General features: G+C 32.3%; 2 protein-coding genes across 2 annotated transcripts; both read left to right on the top strand.

Annotated features, from left to right (window-relative positions):
- The first annotated feature begins 1,508 nt into the window (after nucleotides 1-1,508).
- LOC123213460 (peroxidase N1-like) lies at nucleotides 1,509-2,886 on the top strand. The gene is made up of 3 exons (XM_044632896.1): nucleotides 1,509-1,951; nucleotides 2,053-2,215; nucleotides 2,314-2,886. The coding sequence occupies exons 1-3, from the start codon at nucleotides 1,547-1,549 to the stop codon at nucleotides 2,703-2,705; spliced, it is 960 nt and encodes a 319-aa protein (XP_044488831.1). The 5' UTR covers nucleotides 1,509-1,546; the 3' UTR covers nucleotides 2,706-2,886.
- A 9,407-nt stretch (nucleotides 2,887-12,293) lies between these two features.
- LOC123213459 (peroxidase N1-like) lies at nucleotides 12,294-13,511 on the top strand. Its single transcript, XM_044632895.1, has 3 exons — nucleotides 12,294-12,706; nucleotides 12,808-12,970; nucleotides 13,069-13,511. The coding sequence occupies exons 1-3, from the start codon at nucleotides 12,302-12,304 to the stop codon at nucleotides 13,482-13,484; spliced, it is 984 nt and encodes a 327-aa protein (XP_044488830.1). The 5' UTR covers nucleotides 12,294-12,301; the 3' UTR covers nucleotides 13,485-13,511.
- The last annotated feature ends 7,652 nt before the right edge of the window (nucleotides 13,512-21,163 follow it).

Here is a 21,163-nt window from a genome sequence, read left to right as displayed (position 1 = left end):
TGGACACCAATCTTGTGTTTCATGCTTACACTTGACATATCGACATCGATCTACACTTCATTTGTGAGTTTGTTGGTCGTGGGGCTCTTTGACTCCAACATGTTCCTACTGTTTCTCAACTTGCAAATATATTTAACAAATAGTTGTCTCACAAATGTTTTCTTTCCTTGCATCTCCAATTGTAGCTTTGTGAGCTTCAACTACAATTGTGAGGGAGTGTTATATAAACTACAATCAATTGTAATTTGTTTATTCTATTTCTGTAGGATTGCGATTCCATTTTAGATTGTACTAATTGCATCTTTAACACCACTCTTGTATCGACCTTGATCTTTGATTGATCCACGTTGACACCTTACAAGCTAAGGAGATCATAATATTATGATGACTATCTTACTTAGTTTATCATGACACACATATTTGGTTTCTCACCATACATTCTTAGCTTCAGGATGGCTAAGCTTGGTGTAGTTGCTCTATTGAGGAATGAAGGGGTGTAGAGGACTAGTTTTGGGGATCCTTGGTAGATCTTCATTGGCTTGGGCTTTGGCTTTAAGGAGTTTGACTTTCAAGATGGGTGATCCTTATTGTAATGTTCACAAGATACTTCTTCCCAATGTTGATTAAATTTTAAAAAGAGAATTTATGTTTTTACTTATTAAGAGAGAAGAGAAACCAAAGGAAATACACATAGATAGGGAGGGAAGAAGCTTTTGGAAAAGCAAATTGAAAACAATGTTGATAGAATTAAATGGCCATTATTTATTTAAGCATTTTTGTAATTTCAATAAATAAATAAAGATAGATTGGTAATATCCAAAACTAAATAAATAAATAAAATAAAAATTCAACATATGAATTGACAAAAAATGGATGAAAAAAAAAGACTACACTTTTATTAAAGATTGGGGGAAAATAGTTATTTGGCTATTATACTGTCTTTAATTATTTGTTTGGTTTTTCTTATAACCTCCTTAAGAGATAGACTAACTTCGGAAAACCTTTCTACTTTAGAAGTCTCATATAGTGCAAGATGTTGCAAATTTGTCTATGTCCACGTTGACCTAGTTCAGGGTATTTAAGTAATTTAAAAGGGAAATGCTATTTTAATTTTAAAAAGAAATTAAACAAGGATTTTTTTTTTATATAAAGTGTACTTTGAAGAAATTTTCCTGTTAAAGTTTAATGCAAAAAGGAATTTTTTCTCAATCTCACTTAAAAAAGAGATTCCATACATGCATCTCAGCAAACAGGTTGGCGGTGGGCCAATAATCTAATCCCATTTATATTTTTGATACATAATCCAAAACCCCAACATTCATTACACAACAAGACTAAGGCGGCATCATAATACAAGCCAAACTTGCCCAACTCATTCCCCCAAACCTTTGAATCTTCTTCATCGTTCACTCTAGCTTTAAGACGTTGTAGTTGGTAGCCATCCTTTCTTTACTTCCTCTCAACTTCTGACTTCATATTCTCTATAAATATTTATGATTATCAAATTATTTCACTACATTAACTTAAATTTTCCTCACCAGAAATAATGGCTTCTTCTCGTCCCAGAATTAATGCGTCCTTTTCTATATTTATGTTTCTTGTAATGGCAGTAACATATGTTTATAGCCAAGACACACGTGTTGGGTTCTATTCAAAAACATGCCCTCAAGCTGAATCCATAGTTAAGTCTACTATTAAAGCTCATTTCCAGTCTGATCCCTCCATTGCCCCTGGCTTACTAAGGATGCATTTCCATGACTGTTTCGTCCAAGGCTGCGATGCTTCTATTCTCATTGACGGCCCTAACACTGAGAAAACTGCACCACCAAACACCCTGCTGAGAGGATATGAAGTTATTGATGATGCCAAATCTCAGATTGAGGCTGCATGCCCAGGTGCCGTCTCATGTGCTGATATACTTGCCCTGGCAGCCCGTGATTCCGTGGTTATTGTACGTTTTTATATGTTTGCTCAAAATTTCTCCCTAGGAAAAAGTTTATAATTTTTCTCTCTGATATGTTTATTAATGAAGGACCGTTTTATTTTGTACAGACAGGAGGACTAAGTTGGTCAGTACCCACTGGACGCAGAGATGGCAGGGTCTCACAGGCGTCTGATGCTGGAAATTTGCCAAGTTTCACTGATTCGGTTGAAGTGCAAAAGCAAAAGTTTCTTGATAAGGGTTTAAACACTCAAGACCTCGTCACTCTTGTTGGTAAGAATATTAAACACAGAAAAATAAGATTGACTATTTAGCATTTTCCTTTTTGATATAAACTAACTTAATTTGCGTCTCTGTTAATTAATTACCAGGAGGACATACCATTGGTACTTCAGCATGCCAATTTTTTAGATACAGACTATATAATTTCACTGCAAATGGTGCTGATTCTTCCATCAATTCTGCCTTCCTTCCTCAACTACAAGCGCTCTGTCCAGAAAATGGTGATGGCGCAAGGCGTGTTGGATTAGACACATCTTTCTTCTCAAATTTGAGGGATGGACGTGGTGTAATAGAGTCTGATCAGAAGTTATGGACTGATGCTTCCACTAAAACTATCGTCCAACGCTTCTTGGGTATCGGAGGGTTGCTTGGGTTGACCTTCAGGGTAGAGTTTGGAAAATCAATGGTGAAGATGAGTAACATTGGAGTTAAAACGGGAACTGAAGGTGAAATTCGCAGAGTATGTTCTGCAGTAAACTAATGGTGGAATGATGATGATATGTATTTACATGGTTGCGTATTAATCGGGTAAAAGCCAAAGAAATATAATTCCGAGTAAAACTTACATGTAGCCTCACTTTACTAATGTTTTAAGCTTGTTCAATGATTCATAAATAATCATCCAATATTATTTATAAAAAAAAATATATGTTTTTTTTTTAACCGGAACTTTATCCATATTTGTCAAATGGGTAAACTCACAGCACAGTAATCAAACCCACAATCATTATATTAAATAAGTTAATATTTCACACGCATGAAAGAGACTCGGACCTACTCCACCAATTTTGCTAACCTTTGGGGTTCAACAATATATGTTTTTGTTTGTCTAATTAGACAGTTTAGCAATGCCAATGAAATGAGATAGTGAGACTATCACATCTTAAAACTTTGAGAATGAAACAAATGAAATTCACAATTTTGAGAATTTTTGAATGTTTAAAATTTATGTTCCATAAATCATTTTAAAACTTTCATACATTCTTCTAATATTATATATGTGTGTGTGTGTGTGTGTGTGTGTATGTAGACACACTCACACACACAATTAAGAGTCTTATCTAAGTTAAACTTTTTGTAACAGTGGTAAAGATAAGATAAATTACTCTAAAGTTTATACTTGTATAATGTGATTAAAGTAAAGAGTTAAAGAATTTTTATGTCCATGGTGTAATTATTAGCTTGTTATTTGAAAATATCCTAGAAATGATGAGAACGAAAGGGACTATATAGGTTGATTAGTTCGATCACTTGCTCATGAGCACTTCTAGTTGTATATGGCTTGGTCTCTCTCCCTTTATTTCTTTCCTCATAGTGGTCTTTTATATTTGCAAGGCTTGAGAGGAGAAATTAAAATTCGAATACAAATATTTTGAAGTTTCTAATTCAAATATGATTCTAAAAATTTATTTCAATTTTAGTTAAACTAAATGAGAATATTTACAATAATGGTATTATCCCAATTAAAAAGAGAGGATAACTTTCCTTTATTGATATGAAAAAAATTGAAAATCCTCTTGTGGATTTCCTAATGTGTGGAGGTTTACTTACTACTACGAGGTAAAAGGTCTTTATGCTCACTGGTGTTATAGCTAATCATTTATCATAATAGACATGTTTTCTTAAAGTGATGCTTCTCGAGGAGCCACCTTAAGGGTAAGAGAATATTGTATAATTATCACCCTCAAATTTTTGGAATACGAAGAGGATTTGAAGAACTTTCTTTTGCTAATTGTGCCATTTGAAGATTGTGAAATCTTTCTAATAAAAACTTCTTAGTTAGTATAATTATGATTTTATATGTTTCACACTATATAATTGTCATGTTGTTCCACTTTCCCATAAAATGTGATTAGATGTGCCCTATTTTCATCTCAAGATGACTAGCACATGTTTGGGATGGTTTTTAAATGGTTAGGATTGGTTTTTGTTTTTGCTCTGATTTGGCTATAAAAAGAAAAGCAATGTGATTAGAGTTTCCTTTTTTTCATTGGTCGATCGAAGGAATCTTAACAGCAATTTGTACAATATTGAGATACTCAACTTTAAGAGTCTTCTATTACCGATAAACTAATTAGTTATGTTTCCCTATATACATTAGAGTTAAGGTGACACATTACTCTTTTATGTATGGTAGAAGATGGCAGACTAGAGTTTAAGTCTTTCTTAAAGGGAAAGGACATGGTGTATGTGCATTCGTGTGACTTTCAAGGTTGGTTGGTAAAGGAAGTATATTCCTTGTTGTTATAGATGGGATAATGCATTACAAGTGGGTGCATGACGGTGTCTTACATTGTAATGGCTTTACTAATACAAGCATGTCAAAAGATCCTCTTTGGGCTTATTGTATGGTGAGGCATCCTCATCTCAAACATTGGACTCCAACCAAAGAGTTATGCAAATGAGACACTTATGTCTTTGGGTGTAAAGGTTAAGATGAAGTTGAATAATACGTATTGGAGAAGGACCTCATGATTTATTTTAGGGTGTGTGCTAGTCAAGATGGCAATTCAAGTGCAAGGGAGCCATTGTACATACAAGAAGGCCCGATGACAAGAGCAAGACCCAAGAGAATGCTTGGGGCATTTAATGGGTTGATTCAAAACATATTCATTTCAAATGCATCAAATATTGTGAAACAAGCAAATTGGGGCTTGAAAGAGAATCAAGGCTTTGAAAACTCTATCCAAGTTTGTAAAGAGGTTGAATGAGGCATGTGGGTTGAGGCAAGTGTAACACCCTCAAGTACGTTCCAGGGGTATTTACATTTTTTAACCCTGTTTCGAGAATATATATATATTCACATGTACGTGTGTGTTTATATATATATATATATATAAATATAGATATATATATATATATATAAAGAAATACAAAAAAAAAAAAAAAGATAAAGATCATATGAAGAGAGAAAAGTCAAAAACAAAAGGCAATTCTACTTTTTCCATCATCTTCTCCGCCCTTCTAGAAAAACAACCCCTTCATGCTTGTTTTGTTTATGTTTTAGAAGGAAAGTGGATGATGTGAAGAGTTTGAAAGAAAAATAAGGAAAGAAAAGAAGAAAAAACATTTTTGGAGTTGGTAACCAAAAGATCTCTTTCTTTTTCCCTTTTCCTATGTTTATATATTTTGGATGCATGTTATATGAATATGTTAGTATGTTTTGGTATTGATTTAAGGTGATTTTGGTGATAAAGGAAACAAAACAAGAAGGAGTGAGTCAACTTATAAAAATTGTTTTGAAACAAGGTAAGGGGTATCATCCTTGATATGTTACATGTTTTAGGCTTTTGGTTCCTTGGATCTATGTTATAAATGATGATTTTGAAGTTGAGAAATGTTGTTTTGCCATTTGGGGTGTCTATGTGTGTGATTTTGTTGATGACAGAGAGTTGGATAATATTTACAGTTTTACCACTGATTTCGTCCCATATTTTGGCTGCCTTATCTGATGAATCATGGGCGCTATTATAGCTTTTTGGAAAGCTATTTGAATCCTCTTTTCAATGATATATAGCTTGTATGAATTAGAGACTATTTGGATTGTTACATTGCTTGAACAAAAAAACTGCTTTACCAAATAAACAGTGAAGACAGTTTTTTGCCACTGAATTCATCTTACATTTTGGTTGTCTTATCTAATGAATTATGAGTGCTATTATAGCTTGTTGGAAAGCTCTTTGAATCCTCTTTTCAACTATATATAGTTTGTATGAATTAGGGACCATTTGGGCTGTGAAGTTGTATGAAAAAGAAGGCTGCCCTGCCAAATGAACAGTATTTCACAGTTTTTGGGAAAGAAAGAAAAGGAGAAAAAGGAAAGAAAGAAAGAAAGAAAGGAAAGGAAAGGAAAGAAATGAGAGAAAAAGGAAAGCAAGAAAAGTAATTTAGGGCTCAAGATTCAAGGGTCGTCCCAAGAGTATGATCTGGTGAGTTATGAATAGATTTAGATGGAAGCAAGATTAGTAAGATATAAGGCACGCATGCATGCTATGAACTATGAGAGGGCACTTTACACTACACCATCCGCAATAAGACACATCTGTAGTAGGACACGTCCGTAGTAGGACATAGACTCTTAGTAGGGTCCGCTCGTTGTAGAGCATACTCATAGTAGCGCTCAATTCAGATTCAAAAATGGTGTAGTGAGAGAAAAAAAAAAGCTCGAGCTTAAAAAAGTGTCAAATCCCTATAGTCAGCTTCCAGAAAGTATCAAATAGATACCAGATGAGACAAAGTATGACCCCAAATAGTAAAGAATGGATTAGATTATCTCCTCGATTTATTATAGAGGTTATGATGTGAGATTGAGTCCCGAGAGTGAGTTAGAACAAGAAAGGAGATACTTTACTTAATTCTTTCCCCTTACTGAGTGTTCTTATCTCTCACTTCCTTTTCTTTCATGATTGCAGGTACTGGTGATCGAGGTAGCTGCGAGGTAGAGTCAGGTCAGCAAAGATAGATCCAGTTGGAGTAGGTTATCTCTGGTTTATATTACATGCATACAGTCACATGTTCTTGTTGACTTTTGACCTTTTTGAGATGATTGTATAGTTGTATAGGATTACTCCATATTTTCAGATGCTTCCAGATGAGTTTTTATATGAGTATACACATCTTTTGTTCGCTTCCAAATTTTCAATGTTTTTTGAATAATTTCTAAATACTTTTAGTAATGAGTTAAGTTCAAAGTAGTTTTTAAAATATTTTAAAAAAATAAAAAAAAATAGACGTTCCGGATATTAATTCGTAACATTTCTTCTTCAGTGGGTAGTACTTTCTAGGGAGGGATGTTACATCAAGGCTGAATCAGGCTTTACAAGCATAAAGAGTGAAAGGCCTATGCACACATATTGAGATTATTGTAGGGGCATAATAACAATTAAACATTTTAATAAATATACAAATGTACCTCGAAAACTCCTTCGGGGTTGACCTTATAGGATAACTAATTCACAAACATATTATTTACATTCATAGGGTGTTTATAGAATGTACTTGTGTAAAGTCAATTCCTTTGATTTTCATTTATGATGACGGATTATGAAGTCTCTCCTAGAACTAAGTGTAGGTTTGAAGCTTGGTATCCATATAGAACACGAACAAGATTAAAGATGAAACCATACTAAAAAATTTGCTAGAATCCTGAGAATGGTTTGTGTTTTAGATGAAAAATACAACAATGCAATTTTCACCTTAAGGCAACTAGGGTTTCCTTTTGTTTTAAAGGACAAAATGCAGCTGTGACTTTTTATAAGCCAAATACACATAATGTTGGCTTTATATAAGCCATGAGAAAGTGAGAAACATGTGTCGCACTTATTCCATGAGAGAATAAGTGTGTCGTCCCTCATATTTCATAAAAATGTAAGTGTGTGTGTGTGTGTATATATATATATATATATGTATCAATAAAACTATATGTAAACACTTTTGTACATATTTTGTGTATATAGATATTGTATCATCAGATGATTTGATAATTTTAAATTAAAAATAAAATAACCTTCAATCATATGATGACATATCATCTGTGTATTTAAATTGTGTAAAAAAATATATACATATAGTATTGCTTTATATGTATATACTTGACAGGCCACCCATATGTGTTTATATATATATATATATGAAATTTTATTTATTATTATTTTATATTTGACTTAAACTCATGGCTCAATTGGAATTATGAATTGGGTTTGGATTTATCTAATTAGATAAATCCAATCAAATCTTGTAATTTCTCATATGTAACCTTAACCACTCAAGATTATTTTACTTTAGTCCTTTAGTATCATAAAATATATTTTTGGGACTAAAGATCTTTCCAAGACTCAAAACTCTTAATTTAAAATTCAAATTAGACTCAATTTGGATTTAATTCAAAAAATCGTATGCTTCTTGACAGACAATGTTTGATCGACAAAAAATCAAAGAAAAATAGCAAAACTCAGCAAATAAACCTAATTTTAGATTAAGAAATGAAATAAAGAAACAACAAGATTGGAAGTCGAAGGACTCTTTGGAATACCAAGAAAGAAGGATTTTTTTTTTTTAATTAAGAATTATATTAAAAAAATACAACAGAATCCACTTATATAGTCAAATGGTATAAATGCACATGAGCCCTATGTGTTTTAACAAAAGGCAACCAAGCCATCATATTCTATAGAAAAAGCACTTAAGTGCAACATAGTTTGAAAACTATGCATTTTCACCCATACATGAAGTAGCAACTGAATGCATCCCCCATTAAGCTTGACCCCCTATAGGTCCCAACAACACTCTTCTGAAGTAGCAACTGAATGCACTTCAATGTGAAAATTGACATTAACATTTCAATAGTATTGACTCTTTGTTATAAAGCAGATCATCATCTTTTCTCAGGTCACTTCATAACACTTTAGCATAACCTCCACATTATTCCACTAGACCAATAAACTTAGGACACAAACTCATTCACTCGTCATCATTTTCTTTTTTTTTTTCCCATTTTTTTCTTTCCTTCTATTTTCTTTCTTTTTTTTTAATTTGTTTTCCATCTCTCTTTTCTTTTTTTTTTCAACATTATTTTTCATCTCTCTTTTTTTCTTTGTTTTTTTTTTCATTCACTTAACCTAAAGAGTAAATAGGGTAGCATAAACCAAGTAAAACAAAATTGGCAATATACCTGAGAAATACCTATCTTTATACAATTCCTCATAGCATAAATCTTAAACTAGAAGCAAGGGGTTAAAGGTTTCAAAGCAAAAAAGACTAAACAAAGCTATTAAATAGCAAAGTTAAAGCACTATATAGAACAATTTCCTTTTTGGTAAACCACTCTGTTGATAGGAAGACACATGAGTCTATAGATAAAGGTTCAGTACCAAGCTTCAACATGAAACAAAATGGTTAGTAATATGGATAGTAATATCACATTCAAAAATAAGGTTTACATGATATATGATTAGTAACTCATCATTGCTTCAAATAGTAACCTCTATGCAACATAATACTCAAAAGTAAAACAACTTTTATTGACTTAAAAAATGGCATGCCCACTTGAAGTTACCATTCATTCTTCATCAAAACAAGCAGATAAAACCATATTTCTTTAACAATCAAAGCCAAAAGAAAAAAGAGAAGAAAGAGGAATAAAAGAAGAAGGAAGAACTAACCTTTCAGAGAGAAGCCACTGAAAGTACAAAGCGACATCAACTAATCAACACTGATGATGTCTAGCCTTCTAATATCAGACATTCATATATTTCTTCTATAGTGAAATGCTCACATAGCCAAATGCTCAAGTGATTCAGAGTAACAAGTAAAATTCAGACATGAGTTATATTAGATAGCCTATAATTCACTCTAGATTATGCATATTTTACTCCAAGAAATTCACCCAATTAGGCACACTTTACTCAAAAGATTCAATAGATTGACTTAACAAAGTATGCAAACACCATATCAAATTATACAACGTTCAATCTAGTACACGCATACAGTTAAAAAAATTTCGCACCAAACCACATTTAGCCACCGAATTCATTTAGAGCACATAGTTTTGTTGCATCACATACATTCAACTGAGCATGTAAAGCATCAAATTTTTGGGTTGACAAGGCTTTAGTCAGAATGTCTGTGTTTTGATGTTCAGTAGTACTATACTGAACAATAACATTCTTGGCAATAATTTAGTCTTTTATGTAGTGAATAGCAATCTCAATATGTTTAGTTCATGCATGAAAAACTAGGTTAGAATTGAGAGCATTTGCACTTTGATTGTCACACCAAATAACAAGTGGTTTTGTAATTAAAAGAATGAGTTCAAAAAATAAAGTTTTTATCCATGCAATCTCATTGGCTATATGTGTAAGTGCTCGATATTCAACTTCAGTGGACGATAGAGCTGCCATTTTCTACATCTTAGAATACTACTGAACTTAGTTAGTGTTAAGAAACACACAATGACTAATGGTGGATCTTCTGTCATGAACACTGATGGCCCACTCAGAATTTGAATAGCATTCAAGATGCAAATTAGATGCAGAATGAAATAAGAGACCAAAGTTTAAGGATTCTTTGATATATCTCAACACTCGTTTGCTAGCTTTCCATTGTAATTAAGTGAGAGCTTGAAGACACTAGCTAAGTTTGTTCATAGAATAAGAAATATTAGGCCCAGTTAATGTCAAGTATTGCAGGGCTCCTATCATGCTCCTATACAATGAATGATGGTCAAATTTTTCACTGTCCTCAAAGAAAAGTTATTTCTGTGGCAAAAGGAGTTATGCAAGGCTTTGTTTCAAACATGTTGGCTTTTACCAAAAGGTCTCTTGCATATTTAGTTTGGCTCAAATGTAATACTTCGGAACTTCTAATTACTTCGAAACCTAAGAAAAAATGCAAAGGTCCTAAATCTTTTAAAGCAAACTCATTATTCAGCCTAGTGATGAATTGATTAATTTGAGTATTATCATTCCTAGTTATGATAATATCATCAACAAACACCAAAACATAAACACCATCATGTTCAGATTTATAAATGGAGAAACAAGTATCAACAATGAAGCAAAACCCTAGTTCAGAAGAAAAGTTCTCAGCTTTTCAAACTAAGCTCTGGGAGCTTGTTTGAGACTATATAAAGCCTTTTACAGTTTGCACACAACTTTTCCTTTAACAAAATTGTCAACAAAACCTTCAGGTTGATTCATAAAACCAGTTTCAACCAAATCCCCTTTAGAAAGGCATTGTTGACATCAATTTGCCTGATGTCCTAGTTGCGATACCCAAGAACACTAGCAATCACTCTAATGGTGGCAAATTTGATAACAAAACTAAAAGTTTCAAAGTAATCTACCTTGTTATGAGGTAGAGAGATGCAAAAGAGCTTTGTAATTTTAGTCAGAGAATTTTAGTATAAAATGGACTAACTCATTTTTAATGAACTACCTTCATTCTTTTATCATGGTGGTTAGTTGTAGTTTTCTAAAATTCTACTTTTGGCCCACTAAAATGTTGATTTAAATATTTATCATGCATATATACATATATTCTACTTTTGGCCCACATGAAGAAATACTCCATCGAACCTAAAATCTTCAATCGTACATTCCATGTAAGTAATCATTTCATTATCCAATCCAGATCAATTTCGAACTCATGAATTGTGAAAGTCTTAATTTTGATTTTTTATGAATCATCGATTTAAATATTTGAAACATATAATAACGAACATCCTTCGTATGACTTACATTTAACTTTGGCTAGAGATTTGATTTTCAATATTTATCAATGTTTGTTTCAGAACTCAAATCTAGATCAAATCAATAGATATTCATAACCTAATACTTTTCGAGTCAATAGATCCTATCTTAACCATCATTTTCCTCCACATACAAATAACACATGACTAGCATGGTTTGTTTTGTGAGATGTGGTGAACCCCGTATATATGAGGACCAAATCAGTATGGATGTTAATACTGTCGTTAATTATTTGCTTGGTTTTTCTTATAACCTCCTTAAGAGATAGGCTAACTTCAAAAAACTTTTCTACTTTAGAAGTCTTATATAGCGCCTGATGTTGCAAATCCGTCTGTGTCCAAGTTGACCTAGTTCAGGGTATTTAAGTAATTTAAAAGGGAAATGCTATTTTAATTTAAAAAAGAAATTAAACAAGGATATTTTTTTATACAAAGTGTACTTTGAAGAAATTTTCCTGTTAAAGTTTACTGCAAAAAGGAATGTTTTTCTCAATCTCACTAAAAAAAGAGATCCCATGCATGCATCTCAACAAACAGGTTGGCGGTGGGCCAATAATCTAATCCCATTTATCTTTTTGATATATAATCCAAAACCCCAACATTTATTACACAACAAGACTAAGGCGGCATCATAATACAAGCCAAACTTGCCCGACTCATTCCCCCAAACCTTTGAATCTTCTTCATCGTTCACTCTAGCTTTAAGACGTTGTAGTTGGTAGCCATCCTTTCTTTACTTCCTCTCAACTTCTGACTTCATATTCTCTATAAATATGTATGATTATCAAATTATTTCACTACATTAACTTAAATTTTCCTCACCAGAAATAATGGCTTCTCCTCGTTCCAGAATTAATGCGTCCTTTTCTATATTTTTGTTTCTTGTCATGGCAGTAACATATGTTTATAGCCAAGACACACGTGTTGGGTTCTATTCAAAAACATGCCCTCAAGCTGAATCCATAGTTAAGTCTACTATTAAAGCTCATTTCCAGTCTGATCCCTCCATTGCCCCTGGCTTACTAAGGATGCATTTCCATGACTGTTTCGTCCAAGGCTGCGATGCTTCTATTCTCATTGACGGCCCTAACACTGAGAAAACTGCACCACCAAACACCCTGCTGAGAGGATATGAAGTTATTGATGATGCCAAGTCTCAGATTGAGGCTGCATGCCCAGGTGCCGTCTCATGTGCTGATATACTTGCCCTTGCAGCCCGTGATTCCGTTGTTATTGTACGTTTTTATATGTTTGCTCAAAATTTCTCCCTAGGAAAAAGTTTATAATTTTTCTCTCTGACGTGTTTATTAATGAAGGACCGTTTTATTTTGTACAGACAGGAGGACTAAGTTGGTCAGTACCCACTGGACGCAGAGATGGCAGGGTCTCACAGGCATCTGATGCTGGAAATTTGCCAAGTTTCACTGATTCGGTTGAAGTGCAAAAGCAAAAGTTTCTTGATAAGGGTTTAAACACTCAAGACCTCGTCACTCTTGTTGGTAAGAATATTAAACCCAAAAAAATAAGATTGACTATTTAGCATTTTCCTTTTTGATATAAACTAACTTAATTTGCGTCTCTGTTAATTAATTACCAGGAGGACATACCATTGGTACTTCAGCATGCCAATTTTTTAGATACAGACTATATAATTTCACTGCAAATGGAGCTGATTCTTCCATCAATTCTGCCTTCCTTCCTCAACTACAAGCGCTCTGTCCAGAAAATGGTGATGGCGCAAGGCGTGTTGGATTAGACACAGGCAGCTCTGACAGATTTGACACATCTTTCTTCTCAAATTTGAGGGATGGACGTGGTGTAATAGAGTCTGATCAGAAGTTATGGACTGATGCTTCCACTAAAACTATCGTCCAACGCTTCTTGCGTATCGGAGGGTTGCTTGGGTTGACCTTCAGTGTAGAGTTTGGAAAATCAATGGTGAAGATGAGTAACATTGGAGTTAAAACGGGAACTGAAGGTGAAATTCGCAGAGTATGTTCTGCAGTAAACTAATGGTGGAATGATGATGATATGTATTTACATGGTTGCGTATTAATCAGGTAAAAGCCAAAGAAATATAATTCCGAGTAAAACTTACATGTACCCTCACTTTACTAATGTTTTAAGCTTGTTCAATGATTCATAAATAATCATCCATTATTATTCATAAATAACTATTAGAGAGATCATTTTAAAAATTAACAACATGTTTTTTTTTTAACCGGAACTTTATCCATATTTGTCGAATAGGTAAACTCATCACACAGTAATCAAACCCACAACCATTATATTAAATAAGTTAAGATTTCACAAGCGTGAAAAAGACTCGGACCTACTCCACCAATTTTGCTAACCTTTGGGGTTCAACAATATATGTTTTTGTTTGTCTAATTAGACAGTTTAGCAATGCCAATGAAATGAGATAGTGAGACTATCACATCTTAAAACTTTGAGAATGAAACAAATGAAATTCACAATTTTGAGAATTGTTGAATGTTTAAAATTTATGTTCCATAAACCCTTTTAAAACTTCCATACATTCTTCTAATATTATATTTGTGTGTGTGTGTGTATGTAGACACACTCACACACACACACAATTAAAAGTCTCATCTAAGTTAAACTTTTTGTAACAGTGGTAAAGATAAGGTAAAACACTCTAAAATCTATACCTGTATAATGTGATTCCATGAGAGAATAAGTGTGTCATCCCTCATATTTCATAAAAATGTAAGCGTGTATATATATATATATATATATATATATATATATATATAAACTATGTGTAAACACTTTTTGTACATATTTTGTATACATAGATATTGTATCATCAGATGATTTGATAATTTTAAATTAAAGATAAAATAACTTTCAATCACATAATGACATATCATCTATGTATTTAAATTGTATACAAAAATATTTACATATAGTATTGCTCTATATGTATATCCTATTCTTCTTGACAAACAATGTTTGATTAACAAAAAATCAAAGAAAAAAAGCAAAACTCTGCAAATAAACCTAATTTTAGATTAAGAAATGAAACAAAGAAACAACAAGATTGGAAGTCGAAGAACTCTTTGAAATACCAAGAAAGAAAGATTTTTTTTTTTTAAATTAAGAATTATATTAAAAAAATACAACAGAATCCACTTATATAATCAAGTGGTATAAATGCACATGAGCCCTATGTGATTTAACAAAACGCAACCATTATGTTCTATAGAAAAAGCACTTAAGTGTAACATAGTTTGAAAACTATGCATTCTCACCCATACATGCTAACATCCCCCATTAAGCTTGACCCCTTATGGGTTCCAACAACACTCTTTTCAAGTAGCAACTGAGTGCACTTCAATTTGAAAACTAGGATTAAAATTTCAATAGTATTGACTTTTTGATATAGAGCAGATCATCAACCTTTCTTAGGTCACTTCATAACACTTTAGCATAACCTCCACATTATTACACCAGACCGATAAACTTAGGACACAAACTCATTCACTTGCCATCATTTTCTTTTTTTTCCCATTTTTTTCTTTCCTTCTATTTTCTTTCTTTGTTTTTTTTTCTTTTTTCATCATTTTTTAAAACTTTATTTTCCATCTCTCATTTCCTTTTTTTTTCAAGATTATTTTTCATCTCTCTTTCTTTCTTTGTTTTTTTTTTTTTTTTCATTCACTTAACCTACAGAGTAAATAGGGTAGCATTAACCAAGTAAAACAAAATTAGCAATATACTTGAGAAATACCTGTCTTCATGCATATGGCAATTCCTCATAGCATAAGTCTTAAACCAGAAGCAAAGGGTTAAAGATTTCAAAGCAAACAAGATTGAACAAAGCAATTAGATAGCAAAGTTAAAACACTATAAGGAGCAATTTCCCTTTTGGTAAACCACTCTGTTGATAGGAAGACATATGAGACTACAGATAAAGGTTCGATACCAAGCTTCAACATGAAAAATAATGGTTAGTAATATGGATAGTAATATCACATTCAAAAATAAGGTTTGCATGATATATGATTAGTAACTTATCATTGCTTCAAATAGTAACCTCTATGCAACACAATACTGAAAAAGTAAGACAACTTTTATTCACTTAAAAAATGGCGTGCCCATTTGAAGTTACCGTTCATTCTTTATCAAAACAAGTAGATAAAACCATATTTCTTTAACAATCAAAGCCAAAAGAAATAGGAAAAGAAAAAGGAATAAAAGAAGAAGGAAGAACTAACCTTTCAGAGAGAAGCCACTGAAAGTACAAAGCAACATAAACCAATCAACACTGATGATGCCTAGCCTTCCAATTTCAGACATTTATATATTTCTTCTACAGCGAAATGCTCACATAGCCAAATGCTCAAGTGATTCAGAGTAACAAGTAAAATTCAAACATAAGTTATATTAGATAGCTTATATTTCACTCCAGATTATGCATATTTTACTTCAAGAAATTCACCCAATCATGCACACTTTACTCAAAAGATTCAATAGATTGACTTACAGAGTATGTAAACATCATATCAAATTATATAACTTTCAATCTAGTACACGCGTACAGTTAATAAAATTTCGCACCAGACCACATTTAGCCACCAAATTCATTTAGAGCACACATTTTTGTTGCATCACATACATTCAACTAAGCATGTAAAGCATCAAAGTTTTGGGTTGACAAGGCTTTAGTCAGAACATCTGTGTTTTGATGTTTAGTAGGACTATACTGAACAATAACATTCTTGGCAGTAATTTAGTCTTTTATGTAGTGAATATCAATCTCAATATGTTTTGTTCGTGCATGAAAAACTGGATTAGAAGTGAGAGCATTTGCACTTTGATTGTCACACCAAATAACAAGTGGTTTTGTAATTAAGAGACTGAGTTCAAAAAATAAAGTTTTTATCCATGCAATCTCAATGGTTGTGTGTGTAAGTGTTTGATATTCAACTTCAGTAGAGGACAGAGCCACCATTTTCCACATCTTAGAACACTAGTGAACTTAGTTAGTGCTAAGAAACACATAATGACTAATGGTGGATCTTCTGTCATGAACACTACTAGGCCACTTAGAATTTGAATAGCATTCAAGATGCAAATCAGATGCAGAATGAAATAAGAGACCAAAGTTTAAGGATTCTTTGATATATCTCAACACTCGTTTGCTAGCTTTCCATTGTAATTAAGTGAGAGCTTGAAGACACTAGCTAAGTTTGTTCATAGAATAAGAAATATTAGGCCCAGTTAATGTCAAGTATTGCAGGGCTCCTATCATGCTCCTATACAATGAATGATGGTCAAATTTTTCACTCTCCTCAAGGAAAAGTTATTTCTGTGGCAAAAGGAGTTATGCAAGGCTTTGTTTCAAACATGTTGACTTTTATCGAAAGGTCTCTTGCATATTTAGTTTGGCTCAAATGTAAACCTTTGGAACTTCTAATTACTTCGAAACCTAAGAAAAAATGCAAAGGTCCTAAATCTTTTAAAGCAAACTCATTATTCAGCCTAGTGATGAATTGATTAATTAGAGTATTATCATTCCTAGTTATGATAATATCATCAACAAACACCAAAACATAAACACCATCATGTTCAGATTTATAAATGGAGAAACTAGTATCAACAATAAAGCAAAATCCTAGTTTAGAAGAACAGTTCTTGGCTTCTCAAACTAAGCTCTGGAAGCTTGTTTGAGACTATATAAAGCCTTTTAAAGTTTGCACACAACTTTACCTTTAACAAAATTGTCAACAAAACCTTCAGGTTGATTCATAAAAACAGTTTCAATGAGATCCCCTTTAGAAAGGCATTATTGACGGCAATTTGCCTGATATCCTAGTTATGATATACAACAACACTAAGAATCACTATACTGGAGGCAAACTTGACAACAAAACTAAAAGTTTCAAAGTAATCTACCTTGTTATGAGGTAGAGAGATGCAAAAGAGCTTTGCAATTTTAGTCAAAGAATTTTAGTTTAAAATGGACTAACTCATTTTTAATGAACTAACTTCATTATTTTATAATGGTGGTTAGTTGTAGTTTTCTAAAATTTTACTTTTGGCCCACCAAAATGTTGATTTAAATATTTATCATGCATATATATATATATATTAGCCACATTAATTTCATCTCACTAATACCTCAACTTTTAAGATGTTATCTTTGTATCCATATAATATTTTATATAATTCTCATTATCCTTTGAAAGGTAATAGCCAACCCTGGATAATTAATTCTCGCTCTCGTAAGCTGGATTTATTGGTGTAACCTTTTAGGTTCACTATAGCATAACATTGAGTCCTTTTTCAAACGATCCAAAAGTGTATTCAGAAACTTAACGACTATGGTAAACATCTAATAATGTGTCATAGCCCTTAAACCACATGAAGAAATACTCTATCGAACCTAAAATCTTCAATCGTACATTCCATGTAAGTAAACATTTCATTGCCCCATCCAAATCGATTTTGAACTCATAGATTGTCAAAGTCTTAATTTCAATTTTTTACAAATCATCGATTTAAATATTCGAAACATGTCATAACAAACATCCTTCGTATGACTTATATTATACTTTGGCTAGAGATTTGATTTTCAATATTTATCAATGTTTGTTTCATAACTCAAATCTAGATCAAATCAATAGATATTTAGAACCTAATACTTTTCGAGTCAACAGATTCTATCTTAACCATCATTTTTCTCCACATGCAAATAACACATGACTAGTATGTTTTGTTTTATAAGATGTGGTTAACCCCGTATATATGCACTACATGAATCACACGTATCCATATTAGATCCGATCATAACGTCTTAAGTCAAATGATTACTTTATACATTAGTACGATCTTATGATAAGTCATTGACTACGATTTAATGATCATGTGACTTATTGTTGTTGGTCATGTTTGAAAAATGGTTTTTTAACTTTTAATCTATACTAATACCATAATGACATGACCATCAATGTCACCCACACTAATATCATTTTATGGCATTCAATGGAGATATTTAGTATGTTTACTATGCAGTACAATTGTCCAAGTTATATCACGTTTGTAAAGAATAATTCAATGATTCAATTTATATTAAGTCATTCAGTACACATAGTTTATATTATTGCAATATAAAGGAAACAACTTATGCATATGAACAAAAAAACTACTTTTTTATTAATAAGCTATTTAAAAGTTATATACAAGATAAAATGCCCTAAAATCGATAATACAAATGGTTCCAGGGGCATACATTAACAAAACTCCCACTTGTACTAGAGTTATTTATTGTTGCATTGCACACCCATCTTCTCAAGGTGATGGTTTAGTTGTTTTAGTATCATGGCCTTAGTCAATAGGTCAACAACATTCTCTACTGACAATGTTTTTTGAACTATGATCTCTCTTGTTCCAATGAATTCTTTTAAAATGTGATATTTTCTTTGAATATGTTTGGACTTCTGATGTACCCTTGGTTACTTTACCTATGCAATAGTATTGGTATTATCATAAAACATGGTTATCAAATAAACCATGTTTGGAATCACACCTAGTTCAAATATGAACTTGTGTATCTATACAACCTCTTTTATAACTTTTGAAGCAACAATATATTCAGTTTTTATGATGGAGTTAGTTGTGGTTGATTGTTTGAAACTCTTCTAGTTAGCCACACCCCCATTACAAATAAAAATGAACAGTAATATAGACTTTCTATCATCAATATCTAACTGGAAATCAGAGTCCAAATATCCCTGAATGTTCAATTCTGAACACCCATAACTCATAACAAGATCTTTAATCCTTCTTATGTACTTAAGGATTGATTTCATAGTTAACCAATATTTCTCCTCTAGATTAGTGTGATATCTACTCATAACACTTACAACAAATGTTATATTAGGCCTTGTACATAATATAATGTCTATGAGTTCACCTACAGTCAAAGCAGAAGACATATTACTCATCCGTTGTCACTCTTCATCGATCTTTAGACCCATATCTTTAGAAAGATGAAGACTGTGAGTGAAGAGAAAAATCCTTTTTTTGATTTTTCCATGTTAAAATTTTTTAACAACTTTTTCTTGTACAAATTTTGGGATAATCCAATTATCCTTTTTATTCGATCTCTATATATATGAATTTCAAGGATGTATGTAGCATTTCCCAAATCTTTCATTGAAGAGGCTCTAGATAACTAGATTTTGACTTCATTTATCAAGCCAATGTCATTAGCTATTAGTAATATGTCATCTATATACGATATGAAAAATGTAACTGTATGATCCTTAACCTATTTGTAAACACAGGTTTCATCCAGATTCTTTTCAAAACCAAATGATTTGATTGTTTCATCGAATCAAATATTCTAACTTCTAGAAGCTCACTGCAATCCATAAATGGATCGATGTAATTTGCATACTTTATGTCTTTCAGAAGTGGATACAAAACCTATAGGTTTTTCCATATATATGTTTTCCTCAATGGATTCATTGAGAAACGTAGTCTTGACATCCATTTGCCAAATTTCATAATCATGGTATGCTACAATAGCTAGCATTATTTAGATAGATTTAACATAGCCACTGGCAAAAATGTTTCCTCATAATCCAACCCTTATTTCTTAGTATAACCCTTCACTACTACCCTATGCCTTATAGGTCTCCACTTGTCTATCCTTGTCAAATTTTCTCTTGAAAACCCACTTACAACCAATAAAAACAATTCCTTTTGGTGGATCAACAAGTATCTATACTTGATTAGGATGCATGGATTCTATTTCAGAATTTATTGTTTCTAGCCATATTTCTAAATCAATATCTAGTATTTCTTCCTCATAACTTCTAGGATCATCATTATGATTTATTTCTTCTACTAAGCAAGATTCAAAATCATGTTCATGAAGACATTTGTATCTTTTTGGAGGTTTGGATACTCTAGAAGATCTTCGAATTGGACTTTCTAGCTTAGCCTGTTCAATTTGAGGCTCTTTGAAATTTTCTTTAAGCTTTATTATTCTTCCCACACCTCCTTCTTGTAAGAGCTCCTTCTCCAAGAAGTGTGTATTTCTATTAATTGAAATTTTTTTATCAGTTGAGAAGTAAAAGTAAAATATCCTAAATAATCTTTAGAATATTCTATAAACCAAGTCTTTTCAAACTTGACATCCAACTTATTAATTTAACCTAATTTGAACATTCCCAAATTTTAAGATAATTGACACTAAGAGGCTTACCACACCATATCTCATATGTTGTCTTTTGAACTAATTTGGACGATGCTCTGTTTAGAATATGCATAGCGGTAAGCAATGCATATCCCTATAATGATGTTGGTAGGTCCGTAAAACTTACCATGGATTGTACCATATCTAATAGGGTACGATTCCTTCTTTCTGATATGCTATTGTATTGTGGTGTATACAGAAAAGTCATCTAAGATATGATTCCATTTTCCTTCAAGTAGTCTCAAAATTTCATACTTAAATATTTACCTCCATGATCTGATCGTAAGACTTTGATATTCTTTTCAGATTATTTCTTTACTTCATTCTTGAATTCTCTAAACTTTTCGAAGGATTTAGATTTTTATTTCATTAAATAAACATACTTATAAAGGTGATGAAGTATTAAAAACCACCTCTCACCATTTCACCAAATGATTTGCATACATCAGAATGTTTTGGT

The sequence above is a fragment of the Mangifera indica genome, chromosome 4, assembly GCF_011075055.1.
Source record: "Mangifera indica cultivar Alphonso chromosome 4, CATAS_Mindica_2.1, whole genome shotgun sequence".
NCBI classification, from domain to species: Eukaryota; Viridiplantae; Streptophyta; class Magnoliopsida; order Sapindales; family Anacardiaceae; genus Mangifera; species Mangifera indica.
This window is presented reverse-complemented; position numbering and strand designations above follow the sequence as displayed.